General features: G+C 46.4%; 1 protein-coding gene across 1 annotated transcript; it reads left to right on the forward strand.

The window, feature by feature from the left end:
- Window positions 1–1,321: 1,321 nt before the first annotated feature.
- On the forward strand, window positions 1,322–20,354 carry CEP41 (centrosomal protein 41). Its single transcript, XM_035127817.3, has 11 exons — window positions 1,322–1,371; window positions 4,633–4,696; window positions 5,868–5,915; window positions 8,220–8,281; window positions 8,709–8,778; window positions 9,592–9,736; window positions 11,145–11,296; window positions 12,667–12,734; window positions 14,095–14,209; window positions 15,373–15,591; window positions 16,271–20,354. The coding sequence occupies exons 1-11, from the start codon at window positions 1,339–1,341 to the stop codon at window positions 16,414–16,416; spliced, it is 1,122 nt and encodes a 373-aa protein (XP_034983708.1). The 5' UTR covers window positions 1,322–1,338; the 3' UTR covers window positions 16,417–20,354.
- Window positions 20,355–20,599: the final 245 nt, after the last annotated feature.

Consider the following 20,599-nt stretch of genomic DNA (forward strand, 5'->3'; position numbering starts at 1 on the left):
CAAATAAAAATATTTTGATACTGTACTGTAGTGCACTATACTCTATGATGAAATCTTTTAAAGTTTGATTGTCCTTGAATCTACCCAACACATTGCCCTCCTCTCCTGTCGAACAAAAGGTATATGTGCATTAGTTTCTCTGCCCCCTTTGCCTCTGCCCAGCAGACCTTAATTAATGCATTAATAAACAAACAAAAAAATCATTTATTAAATAAGGTAATAATAATAGTATGCATTCATTTTATTTGCATGCTGCTTTTCCACATAAGGTAAAAGGTAAAGGGACCCCTGACCATTAGGTCCAGTCGTGACCGACTCTGGGGTTGCGCGCTCATCTCGCTTTACTAGCCGAGGGAGCCGACACACAGCTTCCAGGTCATGTGGCCAGCATGACAAAGCCGCTTCTGGCGAACCAGAGCAGCGCACGGAAACGCCGTTTACCTTCCCGCCGGAGCGGTACCTATTTATCTACTTGCACTTTGACGTGCTTTCGAACTGCTAGGTTGGCAGGAGCTGGGACCGAACAACGGGAGCTCACCCTGTCATGGGGATTCAAACCGCTAACCTTCTGATCAGCAAGCCCTAGGCTCAGTGGTTTTAACCACAGCGCCACGTGGCTTTTCCACATACTGTACACAAAAATCACGCTCAAAGTGGCTTCCATCAAAGAAACAGGTATGCCTTTCAAATAAGTGCTACAAAAGCAATTTCATAATAGGAAGAGCAACAGAACCACTCGCATGTGGCCCCCAGAAGGCTTCCCAGAGGGGAATGCGGCCCTCGAGCTGGGAGGGTAGTTTCCTATGTAGATCAACATCCTGCTCCCGGGAGATGCAACTCAGAACCCCAGCTGGAAGCCCACGGCCGGACACAAAGCACCAGAAGCATCCCCCGCCCGGCCGCCCCCCCAAAATCCCCCGGCACTATTTTACTAAAGGACCCTCTTCTTAATGTAAGAGCCTCCGGCGGAAGGACACCAGCGGTAAGACGCATGACGTCACAATTCAACCTAACGCGGAGGCGTCCGCGTTGCCGCGGTAACCACAGACGCCTCTCTTTTTTACGGTCATAAAAAGGAGGCGGAGTGCGCACGCGCGCGCCCTCCTCGCATACGCGCCGGGACTTTAAACACACGCAAAAAAAAACCCTCACAAAGGATTTTAAGAGGGAGAGCGCGCGGGAGAGCGCTGATTGGCTCTCTGCGCGGCGAGAGGCGGGCCAATCGGGGCGGCGGCGTGTCGGCCGGGGAGGCGCGGATTGGTCGAGGAGGCGCGATGCGGGGGCGGGCGCAAGAGGAGGGGCGGGGCGGTCGGAACGCGACGCTGACAGTTGGGCAGGATGTCGGCGAGGAGGCGCATCGGGGACCCTGAGGTGAGGGCTCGGCCCCTGCGGGGACCCCCCGGGAGACCCCGCGGCCGAGGGACCCCGTCGCCCCTCTGCTTCCCCCCCCCACACACGAGAAGCCAAAACGGGGTGTTGTGTATAGGGGTCGCCCTTCGTTTTGGGGGTCCCCCACCGACGACTCCCCCCTCCTGAAGCCCAGCTAGGGCGCCTTTTCTCCCTGCTTTGTGGGGGCCTCGCTCTCGGCATCGCTCCCTCAAACAGCACCTTATCCCTCCTCCCCATTCTTTTTTTGGGGGGGGGGGGTTGTGATCCTCATTTTAGGCGGGGTCCCCTCTGTATCTCAAGCAACACTGGACGTGCGTAAGAAAAAGAGGAGTAGCCTTTCTCTCTCTCACAAACACACATATTAATGTCACATGCCGACCTTGGATTTTGTAATGGGGGGGGGGGCCTCCCCAAAGAGGCTGCTCTCCCCACACACAGGGGTGTGGGGAGATTTTTCTCGTTCTTTGTTTGTTGGGGGCTCCCAATAAGCCCTGGATTTAAATCCACAGGGAGCTCCTACCACAAACTCTTTCATTGCGGGAGGGGGGGCTATTGTTGTCTTGTTGCCCTTTTTATTATGTCTTTTTGGTTCTGTTTTTATGCTGTGAATCCGCCTTAGAGCTTTGAATGGAGGGCGGTATACGAATGTAATAAATAAGATAAAATAAATGGGGTTTTTTTTGGGGGGGGGGTTGTTTCCCTCAACCCAGGCTTCCCAAAGGGGACTAGAGACATTTGTAGAAGGGGAGGGGTCTTTCTGTAGCCATTGGCCACTCTGGCTCTATGGAACTTCCACAGGCAGGAGCAGTATACCTCCCAGGAGCAGTTGCTAGGAGACAAACTTGTGAGCTTCTCAGAAGCATCCTATTGACCGGGACAGAAAGCAGGGTGCTAGACCTGCTGTATCCAGCAGGGCTGCTATAATATCTTTTCTTCGGTGTCTTGAGTTTCACATTTAGAGCTGCTGCTGCTGCTGCTGCTGCTGCTGCCACCACCCTCCTGACTTTTTAAAAAACATGTTTTGGGGGAAAGGTCTGGCTTTCTCATATTGATGCTTCCACTGATGTGGAAGGCAGGTACCAAATCATAGTACTGTTTAAATTTTCTGCTGTCACCCTGGTGATGCCAACTGAATGTGAGAACCAGTGGGATATAGGAGACTGGATTTGAGTTCCAGCCAGGGATCTGGGGAAGAATTTTCTCTGTCATTTTCTCCGGCTGGAGACATCATACTTGTAACTCACTGTGATTGATGGAGGCTTACTAGGTTGACCATGTTGGTGGGTAGGTAGTCATAACGCATGATTGTTGCATCCTTTTAACTGAACTCTTGCCTTGGCTTTCTTTGGGTATCCCTTTGCCCTGCATGGTCTCTCCACCTCATGTTGGTGATTTAATTGATGGATGTTGAAATTGCTCTATGAATGACATTTTCTGGAAAAGAGCTCTCGTAAGTCTGGGTGGGAAACCTGTGGCTCTCCAGATGTTGCACTACAGCTCCCTCCATCCCTGACCATTGATTGGCCAGACTGGCTGGGGCTGATGGGAGTTGGAGTCCAGTATCATTTGGAGAGCCACAGGTTCTCTGACTCTGCAGTGACTTTGGAGGGTCAGGACCGAGATGGCAGTGGGCTAGTGGCAAAGTCCTGATGAAATATTGTTCTACCCAAACAACTGCTTTCATTAATTATGTTGTCAGACATAACTAAATTAATGATTAGTTGTGACTCTCTGTTCGGAAGGGAGGCTGTAGCTCAGTGGTGGAGCACATGATGCTTTGAATGCAGAACGTCCCTGGTTCAATCTCTAGCATCTTCAGGCAGGCCTGGGGAAAACTCCGTTGTGAATGTATATCAGAATTCTTGCTTCTCTGTGCTGCTGCAGAGTTTTGGGTAGGGACCTGTGGTGATATGATGTGTGGGGTGTGTGTGTGTGTGCACATGAGAGAGTGAGAGAAGCAATGACACAAATACTTTGCCAACCTACCTCATTGTGTGGAGGAGAGAGAGTAGTTTAAAACAATTTATTTGATTCAATAATGTCATTTTAACAGGATCATGTGAATGGACCTTTGAGGCAGTTGTATATAATACGGCATTACGCAACCCCAGAGTCGGACACGACTGGACCTGATGGTCAGGGGCCCCTTTACCTTTTTACCAGTTGGACAAGTGAACAAGGCTGCAAAGCTACTGGGTGCCTCTTTGTAAAGGCACCAATAACTTTTATGCTGGCTCCTAGGAATCTGGGTTTATTTTTTTCAGCCCTACATTTTTGCTGAAAGTTGATAGGAATCAAACTGAAGATAATTGTTTCCAGGGCATGTAATTGCCTGAGCTGAAGCCACAATATCTGTGTGCTGTCTGGCAGTCTACGGTTCTGTGCTGATACCTATTTGCCCTAGCAAGCCGTGAGTACATTTGGAACCAGGAGATCAAATAACCCAGCTACTCTGGTCCTTCCAGTGCTGCTCTGACTGAGTAGTAGTTTGAACACCACCTAGCCAGGATCAGCAGTCTCTGAGCCCCCTATTCAAAGGAACGAAGCCCACTATGATTAGTTAAAGTAGACTTGCTAACTCCCCAATGCCCAGCATGAAGACAAGGCCCTGCTGTTTCTGAGGGCCTGTTAATACCACTACCCTGTGTCAGTCTGGTATTACTGGAAGCAACAGGACAGCCGGGTTGTTAGATCATCTCCTACATTTCCCTGAGGTGCACTGGGAGTCTCAGGGGTCACATTGGTACCGACAGATCACTGTGACCTGTAGTCCTGCATGGTGCATGGACATTGTGGAATTGGCCTACAATAATAAGACTTGCTTTTCCTTTCTCCCAGACTCAAATCTCTGGACCAAGGGGAGGAGAAAGGACCAGCATAATAAACTCCTATAGTAAAGATGGATGGCATATTTAGTAAATACTGTAAATAAAAAGGATTTCCTTGGTTAAACTCAGCGAATGAAGTGGAAGTAGGGGTAATAAATGTGTACCATTGGTACAGGCTGGAGGAAGAAATAAAGTTTTGTGTTGTGATCAAATGTGGTCTTATGCCTTTTGCCATCTTAGTATATTGGCTCTTGGGTTTAGGACTAGTACTGCCCAAATTTTCTTTCTACACTCTTGTTTCAACAATTATGTGCACATCTCATCTGGCATTCCAGTTCTTCACTCCATACTTGGGATACCTGTTGTGTATACTGAAGGTTTCTCTCTTTCCTTTTTTCTTTCAAAAACACAACAGTTTTTGACCAAAAGGATCCCACAGAATCCTAAATACCAGCATGTAAAAACTCGCCTTGACACAGGTAAGTGAACATTTCTCTGCTTGGATAGAAATGTATAAATCAGAGAAAAGTGAGACAGAAACCTTTCCCTTGCTACGTCCAACCAGTGGAGTTTTTTTCCTATATCCTGGAGGTTGTTACCTTTCAAGGATTGTGGGCTGTGATGTCAGATCATGACGTAATAATGGGCTTTTGTGACTTAGATCTCAGAGTAAACTTAATCAAATATGCTGACTTTCAAATAGCTTGTACTATCTTTGTATTAGAGAAGGCTTGTAAAACATAACTATTTGGTCACCTATGATGAATAAGAATTGCCGTGAGGCAATCAGGAGTGGAAGTATTAGAAAAGTTGGTTCTTTATTTCTTTTTAGCCCTACTTATTTAATAGGATTGTTGCAAGAGTCAGATGGCACAGGTGAAAACACGTTTGCCACCCTGAGCTCCTTGGAAGAAGAGCAGGACTAAAATGCAATAAATAAAACAGTGTTTCTCAACCTTTTTTGGGCCAAGGCACACTTGTTCCATGAAAAAAATCACGAGGCACACCACCATTAAAAAAGTTAAAAAATTTAACTCTGTGCCGCCCTATATTGACTATATAATTATGACTGTAAGAAACACTTGCCAATTGCTGTGTTGGTTGCAATCTCCTGTAATAAGGCTTCACAAGCCACTGATTTCTCTGCCAGCACAATCCTTTGCTCAGCAAGTTTCAGGTTGAGCTCATCCAGCCAGCTTCTTTAAGTTTGTCTAAAACCACCCTCCTGTGGTGGTGGCTGTTGAGAGCTGCGCTCGCCCCGCGTCATGACCCGGCCGGCTTCCTTTCTGGCAGGTTAGTGTTATTGGCGGCCGCCAGGCACGTGACAATGCAAATCGCCCTTCTCGTTGCCGCACGTTGCAGCACACCAGCCAGCGTGTGCCGCGGAACAGCGGTTGAGAAACGCTGAAATAAAATATATATTTCAAGCCTCACATTAACTATTTTTGGATGCCTATGATTTTCCAGCCCTACTAATCCACATTAAGGATTATGAGCAAGGATTAACTTGAAATAAACAGGTGAGGTGAGGCCTTGGTAACAGTTAAGATTTCTCCCAACATTTCCCCAACATTTATATTGCTGTGGAATGAATTAATCGTACCTCTCCGGTGGGATAGGATGCATCATTGGGTGTGTGTTCTCTTGTAGGTAGCAGTATGACCAAATACACTGAAAAACTGGAAGAGATCAAAAGAAGTGAGTAACATCACAACCACCACTTAGATTTCTGTAATCCACTCACTCAGGCCCGCAGATCGAGCTTTGTGGGGGGTGGGCAGTGCAGGAGAACTTGTTGTAGTGGGTTTAGCGCTTTGAGGCTCTGCCATGTGACTTGGGATTGTTCCCACCCAGGCAGGTGGCAGGGGTCCTGGAATGAACACGTTGTTGGCATATTTGCAGTTGCTGTCATGTATGATCTGTCTGAGATTCCTACATTGCAGGGGGTTGGACTAGATGACCCTCAGGGTCCCTTCCAACTCTACAATTCTATGATTCGGAGATCTCCCGCAACCCAAATTCAAAGCATCTCTGTTTGGGGAAAGTCACGTTCAGGGATTAATCTTCACCAAAGTGTGCCTATGTCACTGTGTGCATTTTCGGAACACCATTGTGCAGAAATGGGGCCTGGAAGCTTTCCAAAATGAATACTAAGATTCTCAGCTTAATTAATTCTGAGAACTGTCTTTTTAAGCTTTGTATAGCTCAAGTAGCAAGTCACATTACATACTTAGAATACAAAGGGATTTCAGGTGTATTTTTCCAAAAACAAATCTGTTTTGGCTTTTCCTCACTCTGCACTCCTTTTTTTTAGTTGCAATTGCTTTGGTCAACTAGAAATGAAGTTACTTTGTTCCACAACATTCTTTTGTTCAGAGATTGCTTTTGAGTACTGAAATCTTAGCAGTGGTCTCCTTGTATCACCCCTACAAAACTTGTTGTGTTTCTGTCCCTTTCTTCCTCTGCACTCCCTGCTGGGCAAACCCGAGTGCCTCTTTTGTGTCGCTCTTTTTCTCTCTCTTTAAATCCCACTTCAGGAAGCTTAGATGCAGGTACCCTCTCACTGGGCCGGTGGTGAATAGCACCTTGTGTGGTTCAGATAATTTGCTAACCATCTTTGATTTCTCATGGATAGACGACACCAGTTGGACACAGGCTTAAATGCCTGGTACAGTGTTGCCTCTGTCTCTTCTGTAACTTGAGAAAAGCAGCGACGAGGCTAGGAAATCAAAACTGAGAAGCCAGCAGGTGTAGTCCTCATTTGCCTATCTAGTGGACACGGGTGAGAAACAAACCACCTAGTTTTCTTCTCATTGTAAATCTTGTTTTCCTGCTTGCTGAGGAGTTCTAGACTCTTCTGAACAGTTGTACGTTGGTTGTCTCTGAATCTTTGCTTCAAGATGTCTGGAACCTTAAAGGGACCTTCGGAATTAGCTCCAGGTATGTTGTGCTGACGTTGTGGGACAGAGTGGCTCTGTTAATTTTCTCTTCTACCTGATGCCCCGAACTGCTTTGGGGCCACAGCTCCCTGCTGGCTGCCGCTGATGGGAGCTGTAGATTTTCTCCGCTTCCCTTAAGGACAGCAAATCGTCCATCCTTTTTATAATGCCCCTGGACCAGGCCTGGCAGGGAAAATAATAAATAAGTATTTACTTCGTGGCAGGTGGTGCTAAGATTTCATTTAAGGTGTTGGTAGCTAAAAATCAAAGTTCAGTCATGCTCAGTTTAGCAGCATCTTGTATATGTTGACCTGATGGAGTGGTTGTGATGCTTGTTTTGCTTTCTCACGTCATTCAGAGGTGTATGTAGGCTTGTGCTTCACTGTGCTCAGTCCGCTGCTTGTTAGCTCAGTGTGGGCTGGACTGCATGAAGTAACTGGTGCTGCTGATTTGAGGAAGGGCTTTCTTTGGTTAGAAGGAGGTCTTAGGTGACCTTTTGGATCCCACCTCCAACCCTCTGTGAAGGCAGCCGCAGATAATGCAGGGCTGAGGAACCTGTCACCCTCGAGATGATGATGGCGTGCAACTCCCATCAGACCCAGCCAGCATGGCTAGTGATCAGGGGGATACGAAGGGAGTCCAATAAAGTGTATGGCAGGCCACAGATTTCCCCTTGAGAGAGGGAATTGGCCTGGGAATTGGGTGAATGTTTAGTCGGATAGATCTGAGGAGTCTGGGCTCTGTTCCCTGCACAATCCCATTCAAGGTGATTGGGAGTCGGATTAGATTTCGTTCCAAAATAAGGTTACCAGACTTTTTTTAATGAATCCGGGGACCCTTTTCAACTTCCTACTAAATAGATGGATTTTGTCATGGGACTGATTTGTAAATCTGGGGACTGTTCCCGGGAAACAGGGAACCTCTGGTAACCTTATTCTAAGAATGATTCCTAAGTTTTCGTACATGCTTGGAAGAAGAGCGGAATGCAAGTATAATGCATGGAACTAATGCAATGGTACTGCCCAAGTTTTCTCATAGATTACACCCCTTCACTGTTTTCCAGATTACAGATACAAGAAAGATGAGCTCTTCAAGAGATTGAAAGTGACTACTTTTGCCCAGCTGGTATGCTCTGTCCTTAGACTGCATTTTTCCTGAAGTGTCCCACTGTATTCACAGTAGTTTGAATGCTTCTCATAAGCTCCTATTGTCCCTGGTCCCACCCCACCTCTTGTATAGCAGATCAGCTCTACGAGCTCGCCATACTTCTGCAAATGAGACTTCCATCATTTAATATCCTGGACAACCAGCAGGATTCGAGGGTTCTTGGGCCCCTCGGGTGTCAACCCTGATATTAAATTATAATATGTGAAGCAGAAATAAAAATGCCTCAATATGACCCTCGGGGTCCCTTCATGCTCTACAGTTCTGTGATTCCACGAAAACTCACACTAGGGTTGGCCTTCCTCACACTAGGTGATGCTGCTTCCCAAGTCCCAGAACAACCCTTTTGCCAAGCTGCTTTTGATCATGTCCTTGCCTCAATCCACAGGTGACCCAGGTTGCTTCCCTAGCTGATGAAAACTCAGAAGTACCATGTGAGGAAGTTCAAAAGTTTGATGGTAAGGTCCGGGGCTTCTAAGTAATGACTTTGTTTTAAGGTTCTTGGAACTGGTAGAATACTGCTACAAGGAAAGAAGTGAAGGCATCAAGTCCTGCCTTGTAACTTTGTGCCAGTGGTCCATTTTGTCTGGCGCTGGCTACTTGGTTTCCCCCAACCTATGACCTGAGATCTTGTTTTAGTATCAAACCTGGGATGTTCTGCGTATATAAAGCATGTCCTCTGCCGCCGAGCTATGGCCTCTCCCTACAGAGAGGTCTGTTTACTACTTTTCTTCCTTATTTAAAGAACTGTTTGGGTTCTTATGTGACAAAGTAAACACTTGTTAAAAGTTAAAAGATTGTCCCAGAGATAGATGCATGCCGGAAATGGCTGTGGTGGGCATTGTGTCTTGTCATCAGCGAAGTCACAAACACTGTCCAATGCGTGCTGGTTCTGTTCCTAGCTAGCAGGAGGCTTTGGGATTTGGCAAGTACCACTTGAAACCTTACAGACAAATGAATGCAAATATAATCATGTGCTACAAGGGGAGAAGAGCACTTCTACGTCTCTGGAAAGCTTATTGTCCATACAATCTAGAAGCTTTGAAAATGGCCTCTATCTCATTCTCTACAGCATAATCTCAGCCTAACTTATCCCTGCACTTACCCTGACTCCTCAGATTAAACCCTATTATTACCAAATTTCTGTCTTTATTGTTTTTCTCATTTTGTATACTATTGAGAGATTTAAAGGTCTTAAGAGATTCAGAAATGCTTTTAGATAAATATATTTTTCAATGAAATATCTGTCTTCCCCCCCACCCCTGTTTCAGAAGGTGATGCTGCTTCTGCAGATAACAGCCCTGACATGGCGGCAGAGACCAATGGCAAAAGCAGCCCTGGTGACAAACCAGCCAGTCCCATCCTGTTCATAAACAACACCGGAGCCGGGGAGTCGTATCGTTCCACCCTACAGAGGTATCCAAGAATCTGTCTCTGTGCTTGGGCTTCCTTCCTTCCACCTGCCACGATTCCCTTTGCTCCCTGCAAAGATGGGTTTTTTTGGGGGGGGGGGGGAAATAGTGATGCAATTTGATGCAGTCTGCTAATACTAATAGATGAGACTCCAAAAGCAGCACATGGTATTCCAAACCATTGTTTAGCTTGGCTTAAAATGCTAAAGCAGGTCCATTGGGCTCTTGGCATGTTTAATAGCCTTTCCAAAAAGTTGAATGAGACTTGGATCAGTCAAGCTTCCAGGAGAAAGGAGTTGGAAAGCAAACAACTGTGATCATAGAAGCCTCCCTCCTTGTCCTAGCTGGACACCCGTGTCCTTTTCTATCAATGACTGTTAGCCATCAGCTAAATGGAATCTCAAGAAGCAGCATACCTTTATACCAGCTGCTGGGGACAAACAGCAGGAGGAGGGCTACTGCTTTCATGCCCTGCTTGTCAACTTCTCACAGCCATTAGGGAGTGTTTGGTGGGCGAAGTTGGGAAGTCTAGTGGCCAACATTTGGCCCACAGGCCAGAAGTTCCCCACCTCTGGACTAGCTGGGCTTTTGTCCTTAAATTTAACCTCACCTTTTCCCATGAAGTTCAAGGAATCATTCCATGTCTATGGCCTCCCATTTTATAATAATAATAATAATAATAATAATAATAATAATAATAATAATTTATTATTTATACCCCGTCCATCTGGCCGGGTTCCCCCAGCCACTCTGTGCGGCTTCCAACAAAACACCAAAATACAGAAATCCATCAAACATTAAAAGCTTCCCTAAACAGGGCTGCCTTAAGATGCCTTCTAAAGGTCTGGTAATTGTTGTTCTCTTTGACCTCTGGTGGGAGGGCATTCCACAGGGCGGGTGCCACTACCGAGAAGGCCCTCTGCCTGGTTCCCTGTAACTTAGCTTCTCGTAGCAAGGGAACCTCCAGAAGGCCCTCGGCGCTGGACCTCAGTGTCCGGGCAGAACGATGGGGGAGGAGACGCTCCTTCAGATATACTGGACCAAGGCCATTTAGGGCTTTAAAGGTCAACACCAACACTTGAATTGTGCTCGGAAACGTACTTTCTTTGCAACAACCCTGCAAAGTAGGTTAGGGTATCTTCAGATGCTCTTAGTCATTGGCACCAGGAGCAGAACCCTCCCCCTGTGATCTTAAGGGGTTACAGGATTCATCACCTAGGAAACTGGCTGGATTGCTGCTGGATTGCTGTCTGTTCTGAACTCAGAGGGCAGTGTCTGTCTGTCACTAAATTGCTGGCTCCTTTGATCAGCTTCCGCCTGGCACTGATAACCACAGAAACATACTATTTTGACCTGACAGGTGGTCCTTTTTGTGCCTTTATCCTGAAGTTAATGGCTCCTCTTTCTCCCAGTGTCATCAGTGGTGTGGGTGAACTGGACCTGGGGAGAGATGCCCCGAAGAAAACGGAAAACTTTGCAAAAGACTGCCCCTACCCCGACTGCCCCTACCTGCTGCTGGACGTGCGAGAGCGGGATGCGTATGAGCAGTGCCACATAGTGGGAGGTGAGGCAGCCAGAGCGTCACCCCAAGGCTGAACCATAAGCACACACACACCCCTTGTGGAGGTTAATCACCTTTAGAGGAAACCAGAATGGACAAAGCAGCCTACAAACTGCAGAGAACATTGTGGAGGTGTCCAGCTTGCTCTGAAGGCAAGAGCTGATTCTAGTATCCCAATTTACATCTGCTGATGCCTTTTGACTCCCCCTGGCTTGTTAAAAAGACCTCAAAGAACTGCAGGCTGTTTTCCAGCTCAGGAGAAGGCAATGAGTGACTGATTCCCCAATCACCACTGCATGAATTCAGTCTGTAAAGTGGTCACCAAAGTGATAATACACTATTTTATTTATATATTCAATTTGTATACTGCTCTTCATCCACACCTACCTGCTTAGGTGATCATTTTGTGCATCTGACAAAATGGACTCTGGCCCACAAAGCATAACAATAACATTCATTCATTCATTCATTCATTCATTTATATGCTGTCCATCTGACTGGGTTGCCCCAGCCACTCTGGGCAGCTCCCAACAAAAAAATAGTAAAAACATAATACGACAGCTGACACTAAAAACTTACCTGAACAGGGCTGCCTTCGGGTGTCTTTTAAAAATCACCAAAAAAGCTGTGCCACAGGATTCTGAGTCATTTTTGCTGTCCACAAGTAGCAGGCTTCCTCCTCTGGGATTTGTTATCTGCAGACTGAGCCTGCTTAGAAGCAACTCTGTAAGACTTGGGGGGGGGTCCTACCCGCACTTCTTGGTACCAGAGGTGACCACATCAGGAAAGGGCGGGGGTGGGTTTACAAATGCAGTGCAAGCTGCAGGTCTGTCTGCTAGGCTTGGCCTCCTCCCTCAGTAGGAGACGGCATCCTGGAAGAGGTATTTGGCCCATCTGCTTCAGCAGCAGATCTGTACAATTGGCACACATATGTTGGAGTTCCACCCTCCCAGTTTCAGTCCCAGTGAGAGGGAGAAAGGGCTTCTGCTGAGCTTTATAAAGAAAAAGAAATTCACTAGTGTGACCAGCCTTTTCTCTTTCCCTCCCCTTTCCCTGTCTTAGCTAGTGGACCAAGAGGGGGGGGATGGTGCAAGTGTCTTCTCACTCTGGGGTTCTTCACCTGGCACTGCTGCTCTTGCTTGGAAGTGGATAGACTGCTAAGCCTCTGCTCTGGCTTCTTTTGTCCAGCATTTTGTCTTTCTTTTGTCCAGCATCCTACCTTAAGAGCTAGAGAACCATCCTCCCACCTCCAAATGGATGCTCACAATTCCAATATGGTTTTGTGTGTGTGCTTTTTCAGCCGTAGAAAATGAGAACAGACCTATTTAGTATCTCTCTTCTGTTCTAAGCTTGCTTTTCTCTTCCCTTTGCAGCTTACTCCTACCCAATCGCCACGCTATCCAGAACCATGAATCCCTATACGAATAACATTTTGGAATACGTATCCTTCATCCAAAGAAGCCTCTTGGTTTTCTGCCAGTATTTCCGCTTCAAATCCACAGCTTGATCAGGAGCCCTTGACCCTGCAGGAAGCGGAGCTGTTCGGCAGTGGAATTTGCTACCAAGGAGTGTGGTGGAGTCTCCTTCTTTGGAGGTCTTTAAGCAGAGGCTTGACAGGCATATGTCAAGAATGCTTTGATGGTGTTTCCTGCTCGGCAGGGGGTTGGACTGGATGGCCCTTGTGGCCTCTTCCAACTCTACGATTCTATGATTCTATGAAGCTCACAGTCCCCATAACGTTCCCTTTGATGAAAGCTCAGTAGTTCTGTGCTCAGATCCGCTTGATCATCACATTTCTCTGCTTTCCCCGCAGTCTGTCTTCCAGATCCATGTTTCCTTTGCATATGTGGTCTGGAACCCCATGGGGATCAAAGCAGATGGGGGAATCTTCAAGGATCTGAAGGGTGGAGAGAGATGTAGCATTGGGGCTCCAGAATGCCTCTCTGCGGTGTGACGGGCATAAGCCAATGTCCAATATGTGGAGCTTTTGCAGCCCCCACCTCCTCCTACTTACCAGTCTCTGATCCCTCCTCTCTTCCTCTCCACAACATCCGCTGACATGCATCCTCTCACACCATTGAGGAGAAGATGTAATAAACTGTCCCTCTTCTTTCTTCCCAGTCCTAGTCCTTACCCCCAGAGCTAAAAGGAGACACAGACTATCTCTCATTTAAAATGTCCAGGGATGTTGCCTAATTTAGCTCACTTCCAAATACAGAATTTGAGTTCTAATGTTTTTTTTTCCTGTTTTTTTAAAATAGTTTTTATTATTTAAAATCAACAAAGCAGCAAATACACACTTACATATAAAAAGGAATAATAAGGTGGGGAGAATAATAGGGGAGGGGCAAGAGAATCAACGATACAGTAAAGAAGATCAAAAAAAAAAGAAGAAGAAAAAAGAGAGAAAGAAAAAAGAGGGCAAAAGAAACCCTTATTCTTCCAACAAAAGGGACAGGAAGTATCTGTATGTAGATGTGATGAGTGTATTTGTTTTGTATTCTTATTTGTTCTGTAAACCTGTGAGGATAAGTTTTGACGAGTTCTAATGTTTTTTGATGGAGTCGAGAGCCGCCGCAACCAAATGTTGAGGCTGCTGACCTCGGTTTCCCTTGAGAGAAAGTGTTGTCGCTTGTGTCCAAATCTCAAAGCCTAGGTGCTCCTCATCTGCCAACGGAGTGAGCTGTCAGGCATTGCTGCCTTGACATCCCTGAACACTTGAGGGTGGGGGGACTTTGCCACCATCTTGTTCTCTTCCCACTTCTGTTGATTGTACAAGCCTTAGCATCTCTGCTCACCAGAAAAACGCTCATGGAAAGATCATCATTCTGTATGACGACGACGAGAGAGTAGCAAGCCAAGCTGCCACCACCATGTGTGAAAGGGGTTTTGAAAACTTGTTCATGCTCTCTGGAGGTAGGAAGCCCTGGAATTTCCCTGATAATTACCTGCTCGTTTCAGATATCAAATCCATTCTCCCTCCCCTCCCGCCCTCACACACAAGAGGTTACCTTGTAATGTGATCTCCAGAGAACTGAAGACATGCATTGCATATAGTACAGCGATGTGTCCTGGTGGCTATGGTTGCACATGAACGTGCCCAAAGAGCTAAATTTCTGGAAAGATCAAATGAGTTTAATAGGCTCGGCTAATTAGGTCAAAACCACATGCCGAAGATGCCCCAAATTCTGCTTTTGTGACCTGTCTAGTTATGCAAATCATCAAGCACACTTTGCATATATCTGGGTTTCTCTTTTAAAAGAGCTGTGTATAGCACACTAGCCCTGAACACAGAAACCTCATTTTGTCCCTGCTTCCTCTGTGTTTCAATGAACGGGCAGCTGTATTTTTTTTATTCCCTCGCCCACCAGGGCTGAGAGAGAGTAAAATGTGCACTGCCTCCATTTCCAGTGCTAAATATGCAATGGACCATGCCGATATAGTCACAGGCTTCATTCTAAATATAGGTAGGTAGCCGTGTTGGTCTGCCGTAGTCAAAACAAAATAAAAAAAATCCTTCCAGTAGCACCTTAGAGACCAACTAAGTTTGTTATTGGTATGAGCTTTCGTGTGCATGCACACTTCTTCAGATACACTGAAACAGAAGTCACCAGACCCTTATATATAGTGGGAGGGTGGGGAGGGGTATTACTCAGAAGGGTGGTGGGAATGGGTGATTGGCTGATAGGTGTGGTAAACCTGTTGACGACTGTTAACGACTGCAATTAGTCTTACAGGGAAAAGCAAGGGGTGAGGTGGCCAAAAATAGCTTTATCATATATAATGAGATAAGAATCCCATGTCTCTATTCATACCAAGGTCTCCCCATGGTTTTAAGTTTGGTAATAAGTTGCAATTCAGCAACTTCTCTTTCCAGTCTATTTCTGAAATTCTTTTGTAATATGACAGCTACTTTGAGATCTTGTATAGAATGTCCTGGGAGATTGAAGTGTTCTCCTAAGACTGGGAGGAATTTTTTTTATTTTGTTTCGGCTTCATTCTAAATCAGCCTTTAGCACGTTCAGAGTAACATTGGGCCGGACTGTGTTGTCAGACTCTCCTTCTTCCTTGCCTGCCAGGTCTCAGAGTCGTCGCTCAGAAGATCCCCGAAGGCCTGGTAACTGGCACATTTCCTGCCTCTTGCCTATCGGCCAGCCAGCCTGGGACCGCCCGGAAAAGAGCCACTCCCAGGCAGCCCCTCCCCCCGCCCGCTGAGAATAAATGGAGATTTACAGCAGAGGATCTACAAAAGATACAGTACTACCTAGAAGAGGAGCAACTTCCTACAGATTCCGCCAGTAAGACTTAGCTGCCTGTCTCCTATAGCTAGGGTTGTCACCTTTGGTCAGGCAAAATATGGAACAAGTAGGGGGGGGGGAAATGGAGGGCTAAGTTTATTCTCTCTGGTGCAGAAATGACTTCAAGGCAATCCATTATACAGTAATGAGTTGTTTCCAATGCTAGTCATACTCATAGAATACACCAAATGAAATTTACAGACCTAAGTTAGCAATGCATATTAATTTCAATGACTCACTTCCTCCCCACCTGCTGAATTTCTGTCTGTCAGAAGGAATGGTGAATGTAAAACTTCTGAATTACTGCTCTTTTTTTATTTAAAAAAAACCCACTCAAAATAACTTGCAGTCAGTAAAACATACAAGCTAAGAACATCTGTTCAAACAAACCAAACAATACAGCAATTCAATATATATATCATCACAGTTAAGTTATTATTTAGGTTACGGGATCAACATAAGCCCCCAAAAGACAGATTCCTGCCCTGAGAAGCTTACAGCCTTAAGTTTTAACATTGAGTGGAGCAAAGAGGTCCAGAGGTGAAAGAGGGAAAAGAGGACCCAGGGCTGTTTGTGTCCCAAGCTGTGTCTTGTTGGTGGCGGTAGGAAATGGCCTGGGTTGCTTAGCCAAAGGCCAGCTTGGCCCACTCACCCTCCTGTTCTGCTTCCTCTCTTACAGCCCGTCTTAGCCGTGGTTCTTCAGCTCGAGACTCCAAAGCCACCGCCGTGAGGAGCAGCCAGAACCTGCCCACCACCAACACAACGGTGGCTCTCTCCACACGCTCCCTCAGTAGCAGCAGCCTGCAAGCTAGGCCCTGGAGATAGACGGTGTCGTTTCCCACTCAATAAAAGAGAGCCCCTCTTCCTGGGGCCCTTTGATCACTACAGCCAGTCTTTCGCTTTTAGGAAGGTGGTGTGCATGGGACAGAGAGGGGCAGAGGAGCAAATTTGGGCAAGGTATGGAATAGGAGAGGGGGAAACGCCACGGGCCAAGGACCTTGGGAGCAGAAAAGAAGCCCAGGGTGAGAAGGAAACGGGCTAACCTGATCTAAACCTCCCAGCTAAGGCTCTGGTTTGTGTTTGTCAATGCCTCCCCCCCACCCCTAAAGGTAGGGGAGATGGGATTTCCCAGCTGCTGGTATGTGAGAACATGTAAACCAGGGTAATCCAAAAGTGTGACTGGACTTTGAACAGAAATGGAGCAAAATGAGCAAAGTTAGTAGTGAGCAAAGTTAGTTAAGTGCTTGAGTTATAATAACTGGACATTTGTGGTACAGCCAGGTGATGAATGAATGACCTGAGTGTTTAATTTGTGGCCTTCTGCCCAGAGTTCTTCGTGTGCCCCCCCCCCCAAGAAATACTCTTAAGAATCGCAGTTGTACATAAAGGGGAAAGAACGTAACTCCTCTGCTTCCTGGGTTTTTAGAGCCATAAACCTTGGCTGGCTGTTTTTCCTGCTGTGACCATTCCAGGCTATGATTGTGAATAAGTGGGCAGCGCAGAGGGAAAGTTCCCTTCCCTAATGTTGAAGGATAACTTTGGGGACCAGATCATGAAAGATGCTAGATATAAGTTACAAGGGATAGAAAGCAAAGCCATTCCATCACCTAGATTAAATCTCTTATCAATAAAACATCCTGCTTTTTGGGAGAGTAGCGGAAGTTGTGGTGGAGGGGGAATGTGTCTGTCCCACTTCATAATTCCATTGTTTGTTTGCCTCTGAGTGTGATGCTGAGCATCACAATGGAGCAGTGTCATTCCACTCCCAGTAGTTTTGAGGCCGCTCATACCTCAAAAGGGCAGCGTTTCACATACAGATAACTTCTGGCAAATTTGCTTGGCTTGTTGCTTTGGCAGAAAGGGGAGTCCTTTTGACCCCCTTTCTCTCCTCTCCCTCCCTCCCTCCCCCCGTGACATTTCCTTTCTCTTGCTAGGACACCTGAGATGAATGGCACATCGACTAGCAGGCCGGTGGCACCCTGTCTCTTTGCCAGCCATTCTCTTTTACAGTTTGCGCAGTCGGCTGGCTGTGCAGGGGAAAAATGCCTTCACCTCTGCTGTGGTCTGAACAGCCTGGAGTGGCGTCAGTGCCAGATCAGCTCTGCCTTCCACCGGTGGTTCATCTTGCAGGAGGCAGAGAGGTCCTAGTGTTCCCCAACATTATGTAACCCAAGTCACAGGACAAGCTGGTTTCTTGTCGGTGTCAAATAGAAGCTGGAGCAATTATATTTTGGCTTGCAGTCCTCAGCTATGGTGCCAATGGGTCTGTAGCATGGACATCCCCTCTCCAGAGGTCGTGGGCAGCTTACTGCTGCAACTCTGATCCTGCTTAGTGTTGGAGCTTACAGCCTGCTCCTCCTAAGCCCCTTTGTTTTCCTCTCTCTCCTGACCCCAAATTAGGAGCTGGTTCTGCAATGTGAACCAGCTGGGGGTCTGTGGAAGCCATAATCGATGCTATCCCATTTTGGTCCCAGGAAAAGAGAGCTCCCCCTTTTCCTGTTTCCACTGGTTACGGAGGGAAGGTTCCACCGTGGTTAGTGCTGGAACGATTCCCCTGAAAGTATCCATGTGGGGGCCATAAATGTACAATCCACTTTGAGCAAAGATCCAAGATTCCAGCTGCCTCCCATTTAGCAGACCTTTCCTAGGAGAAAATCTGCCCAGATTTCCAGTATGCTCTTTTCCAGGTACAGATCATCCCACAAGCTTTTCCCATGGCCGAAGATGATTCCATTAGATGTCCTAGGAGGCACAGTCTTCCCTGGACTCTCCATCCCGGCCATTTAAAGCACTAAATTGTAAAATTGTCTCTGCCACGTCAGTTGCCATACGGATACGGCTGTGTGTGGTTCCCCATGCAGGCGAGGGCTGCTGTCTCCTTTCTAATTTGACACTTTGGCCTTGTTTCCGTTCTTCAGCTTTTCCCATATGGCACTGTCATAAAATAGCCCTGGAGCAGTCTTCCCCAACCTGGTGCCCTCCAGATGTTTCGGAACCATAGCTGCCATCATCCCTGACCACTGGCCAAGTCAGCTGGGGCTGATGGGAGCAGAAATTCCCCAAACATTTGGAAAACATCAGGATCTCTTTCTTCTCAAGTTGTGACTGCAGCTGTCAACTCTACAAGCTAGTTGTATCCCTGGTGGCATTTTAACCCCTGTCTGCATTCATAATCCCCTGGAAGCAACACTATAACATCTCAGTTTCGCCCTTTATAAAGGATATCAAATCTTAGAAGCAGTGATCTCACTAGGGGTTCCATGTGGCACACACGGATTCCAGTCACACACATTTTTCTGCACCTCCAATTTGAAAAGCTACTCTTCGGGGCTTTTCTTTTTATACAGATTTTTTTAAAGAGCTCTATTTTTATATGAAACGAACTTTGCAGGGTTACAAAAAGTGACCACTAACCCCCGTAGCAGCTAATGAGTTTGGCATATATCAGCCACCTGGCTGTCTCTGGGGCTTTTCCTGCCTTTGCTTGTCCCTTGCCTTAGCTTTATTTAACATTAGCCTGGAATTGCTCCTCCTGTGTAGACTGGGGGATGTTAAGATAGGCATGAGAGCGCTTCACTCCTCGGCTGTTGGACGTCATCTGCAACACCCTTAAGCTATTGTGGACATCTTGCTGAGCAGTTCTCCCATTTGATTTTTGTTCGTTTTGAGCGGTCATCTTGAGCACTTGTAAAACTGATCGTCAAAAGGGCAGCTGCTATTAAATAGGGTGGGGTCCAAGAATTGGGGGTGAGTATTCTGTCTGGCATCTGGGTCAATCTGCAACGTTGGCAAAGCCCTTCAGCTAAGCTTGTTTGCCTTACGAAACCAAGTCACAGAAGTCTTCTGTGCGTCCTCTTCCCCGTATTTCTCCCTACCTCGCCTGGCAGTGATTTCCTGACAATTTGAAATGAGTTGTATTTAAATATCATGTATTTATTATAAATGGCGAGACTGGTGGTTGGTTGATGTTTGCCCTTGGCATATGTGTTGCTCCCTCTTGGTTTGCGGTGATTGTCTCTCTTTTGCACAGTAGACTGGTTGAGCTTTGTAATGTTCTTCCTTTCCATCTGCTTTTTTATTGGCTGGCAGTTCTTAGTCCTTTTTTTAAAAAAAAAATAAGCTGGAGCCTATGGACACTGCCTGTTGCCTAAGGAATTCTGGAAATGGTGCAAAGCATTTCTAGTAAACCTTTGCCAAAGTGCAATGTTCAGGATTCCTTGGGGAAACCCAGGAAGGCAAACTGGTTTGAGACCAAGTGTTTTTACTAGAAATGCAGGTACTACATCTTTTCTCCTTTTTCTTAAACCCAAATACAATTTTGTGCAACTGCATTAAGAGTCTGTTTAGTCAACAAACCACATGATTCCCCATTTCCACTGAGCGTTTGATCAGAACCTCAGTTTCATCCAGCAGATATTCCTTTAGTGTTGGGTGCTTGTGTGTCTTTTTGTTTCCCCAAGACTTGAGCTTTCTGGCCCTGGACTGCCAAATGCCAGCTTGTGTATCAGAAAGGCAATCCCATTCTGAATCCCGCACTTTGAAGAAGAGCCTCTCTTAATCCTTGGCACTGGAAGAAGAGCAGCTCAACATCGCTTTGATCCTCTTACTGGCTTTGCGGATTTTGTATATTTTGCTCATTGGGTTAATTATGTCAAACGGTTTGGCCGTTCCTGCTTTTTATGACGGGTGGATTAGATATTTTTGTGTATAGTTTTGCCTCTTGCTTTGTTTTCAGCTCAATAAAATAAGAACCGTCCACCATATCTACAAGATTCTTGCATGGGTTACCAGTCAAGTCACTGCAGGAGATTAACTGCAGAAATTATTTGAGTTGTAGTTGTGTGCCTCCGGGAGTGAAGTCAAACCACTATGCTAGCAGCACCAAAGTGATCTTCCCTAGGCAGTGTGTAAGGAGCCCCCCGACTTCGCTGATGTGGTCCAAAATGTCTCTTGAGATGCATTTGTGTTTGGTAAAATAGGGATAGGGGTCCTCTTCGAATGACACGAA

This window comes from Zootoca vivipara, chromosome 9 (genome assembly GCF_965207765.1).
Source record: "Zootoca vivipara chromosome 9, rZooViv2.hap1.1, whole genome shotgun sequence".
Taxonomy (NCBI): Eukaryota; Metazoa; Chordata; class Lepidosauria; order Squamata; family Lacertidae; genus Zootoca; species Zootoca vivipara.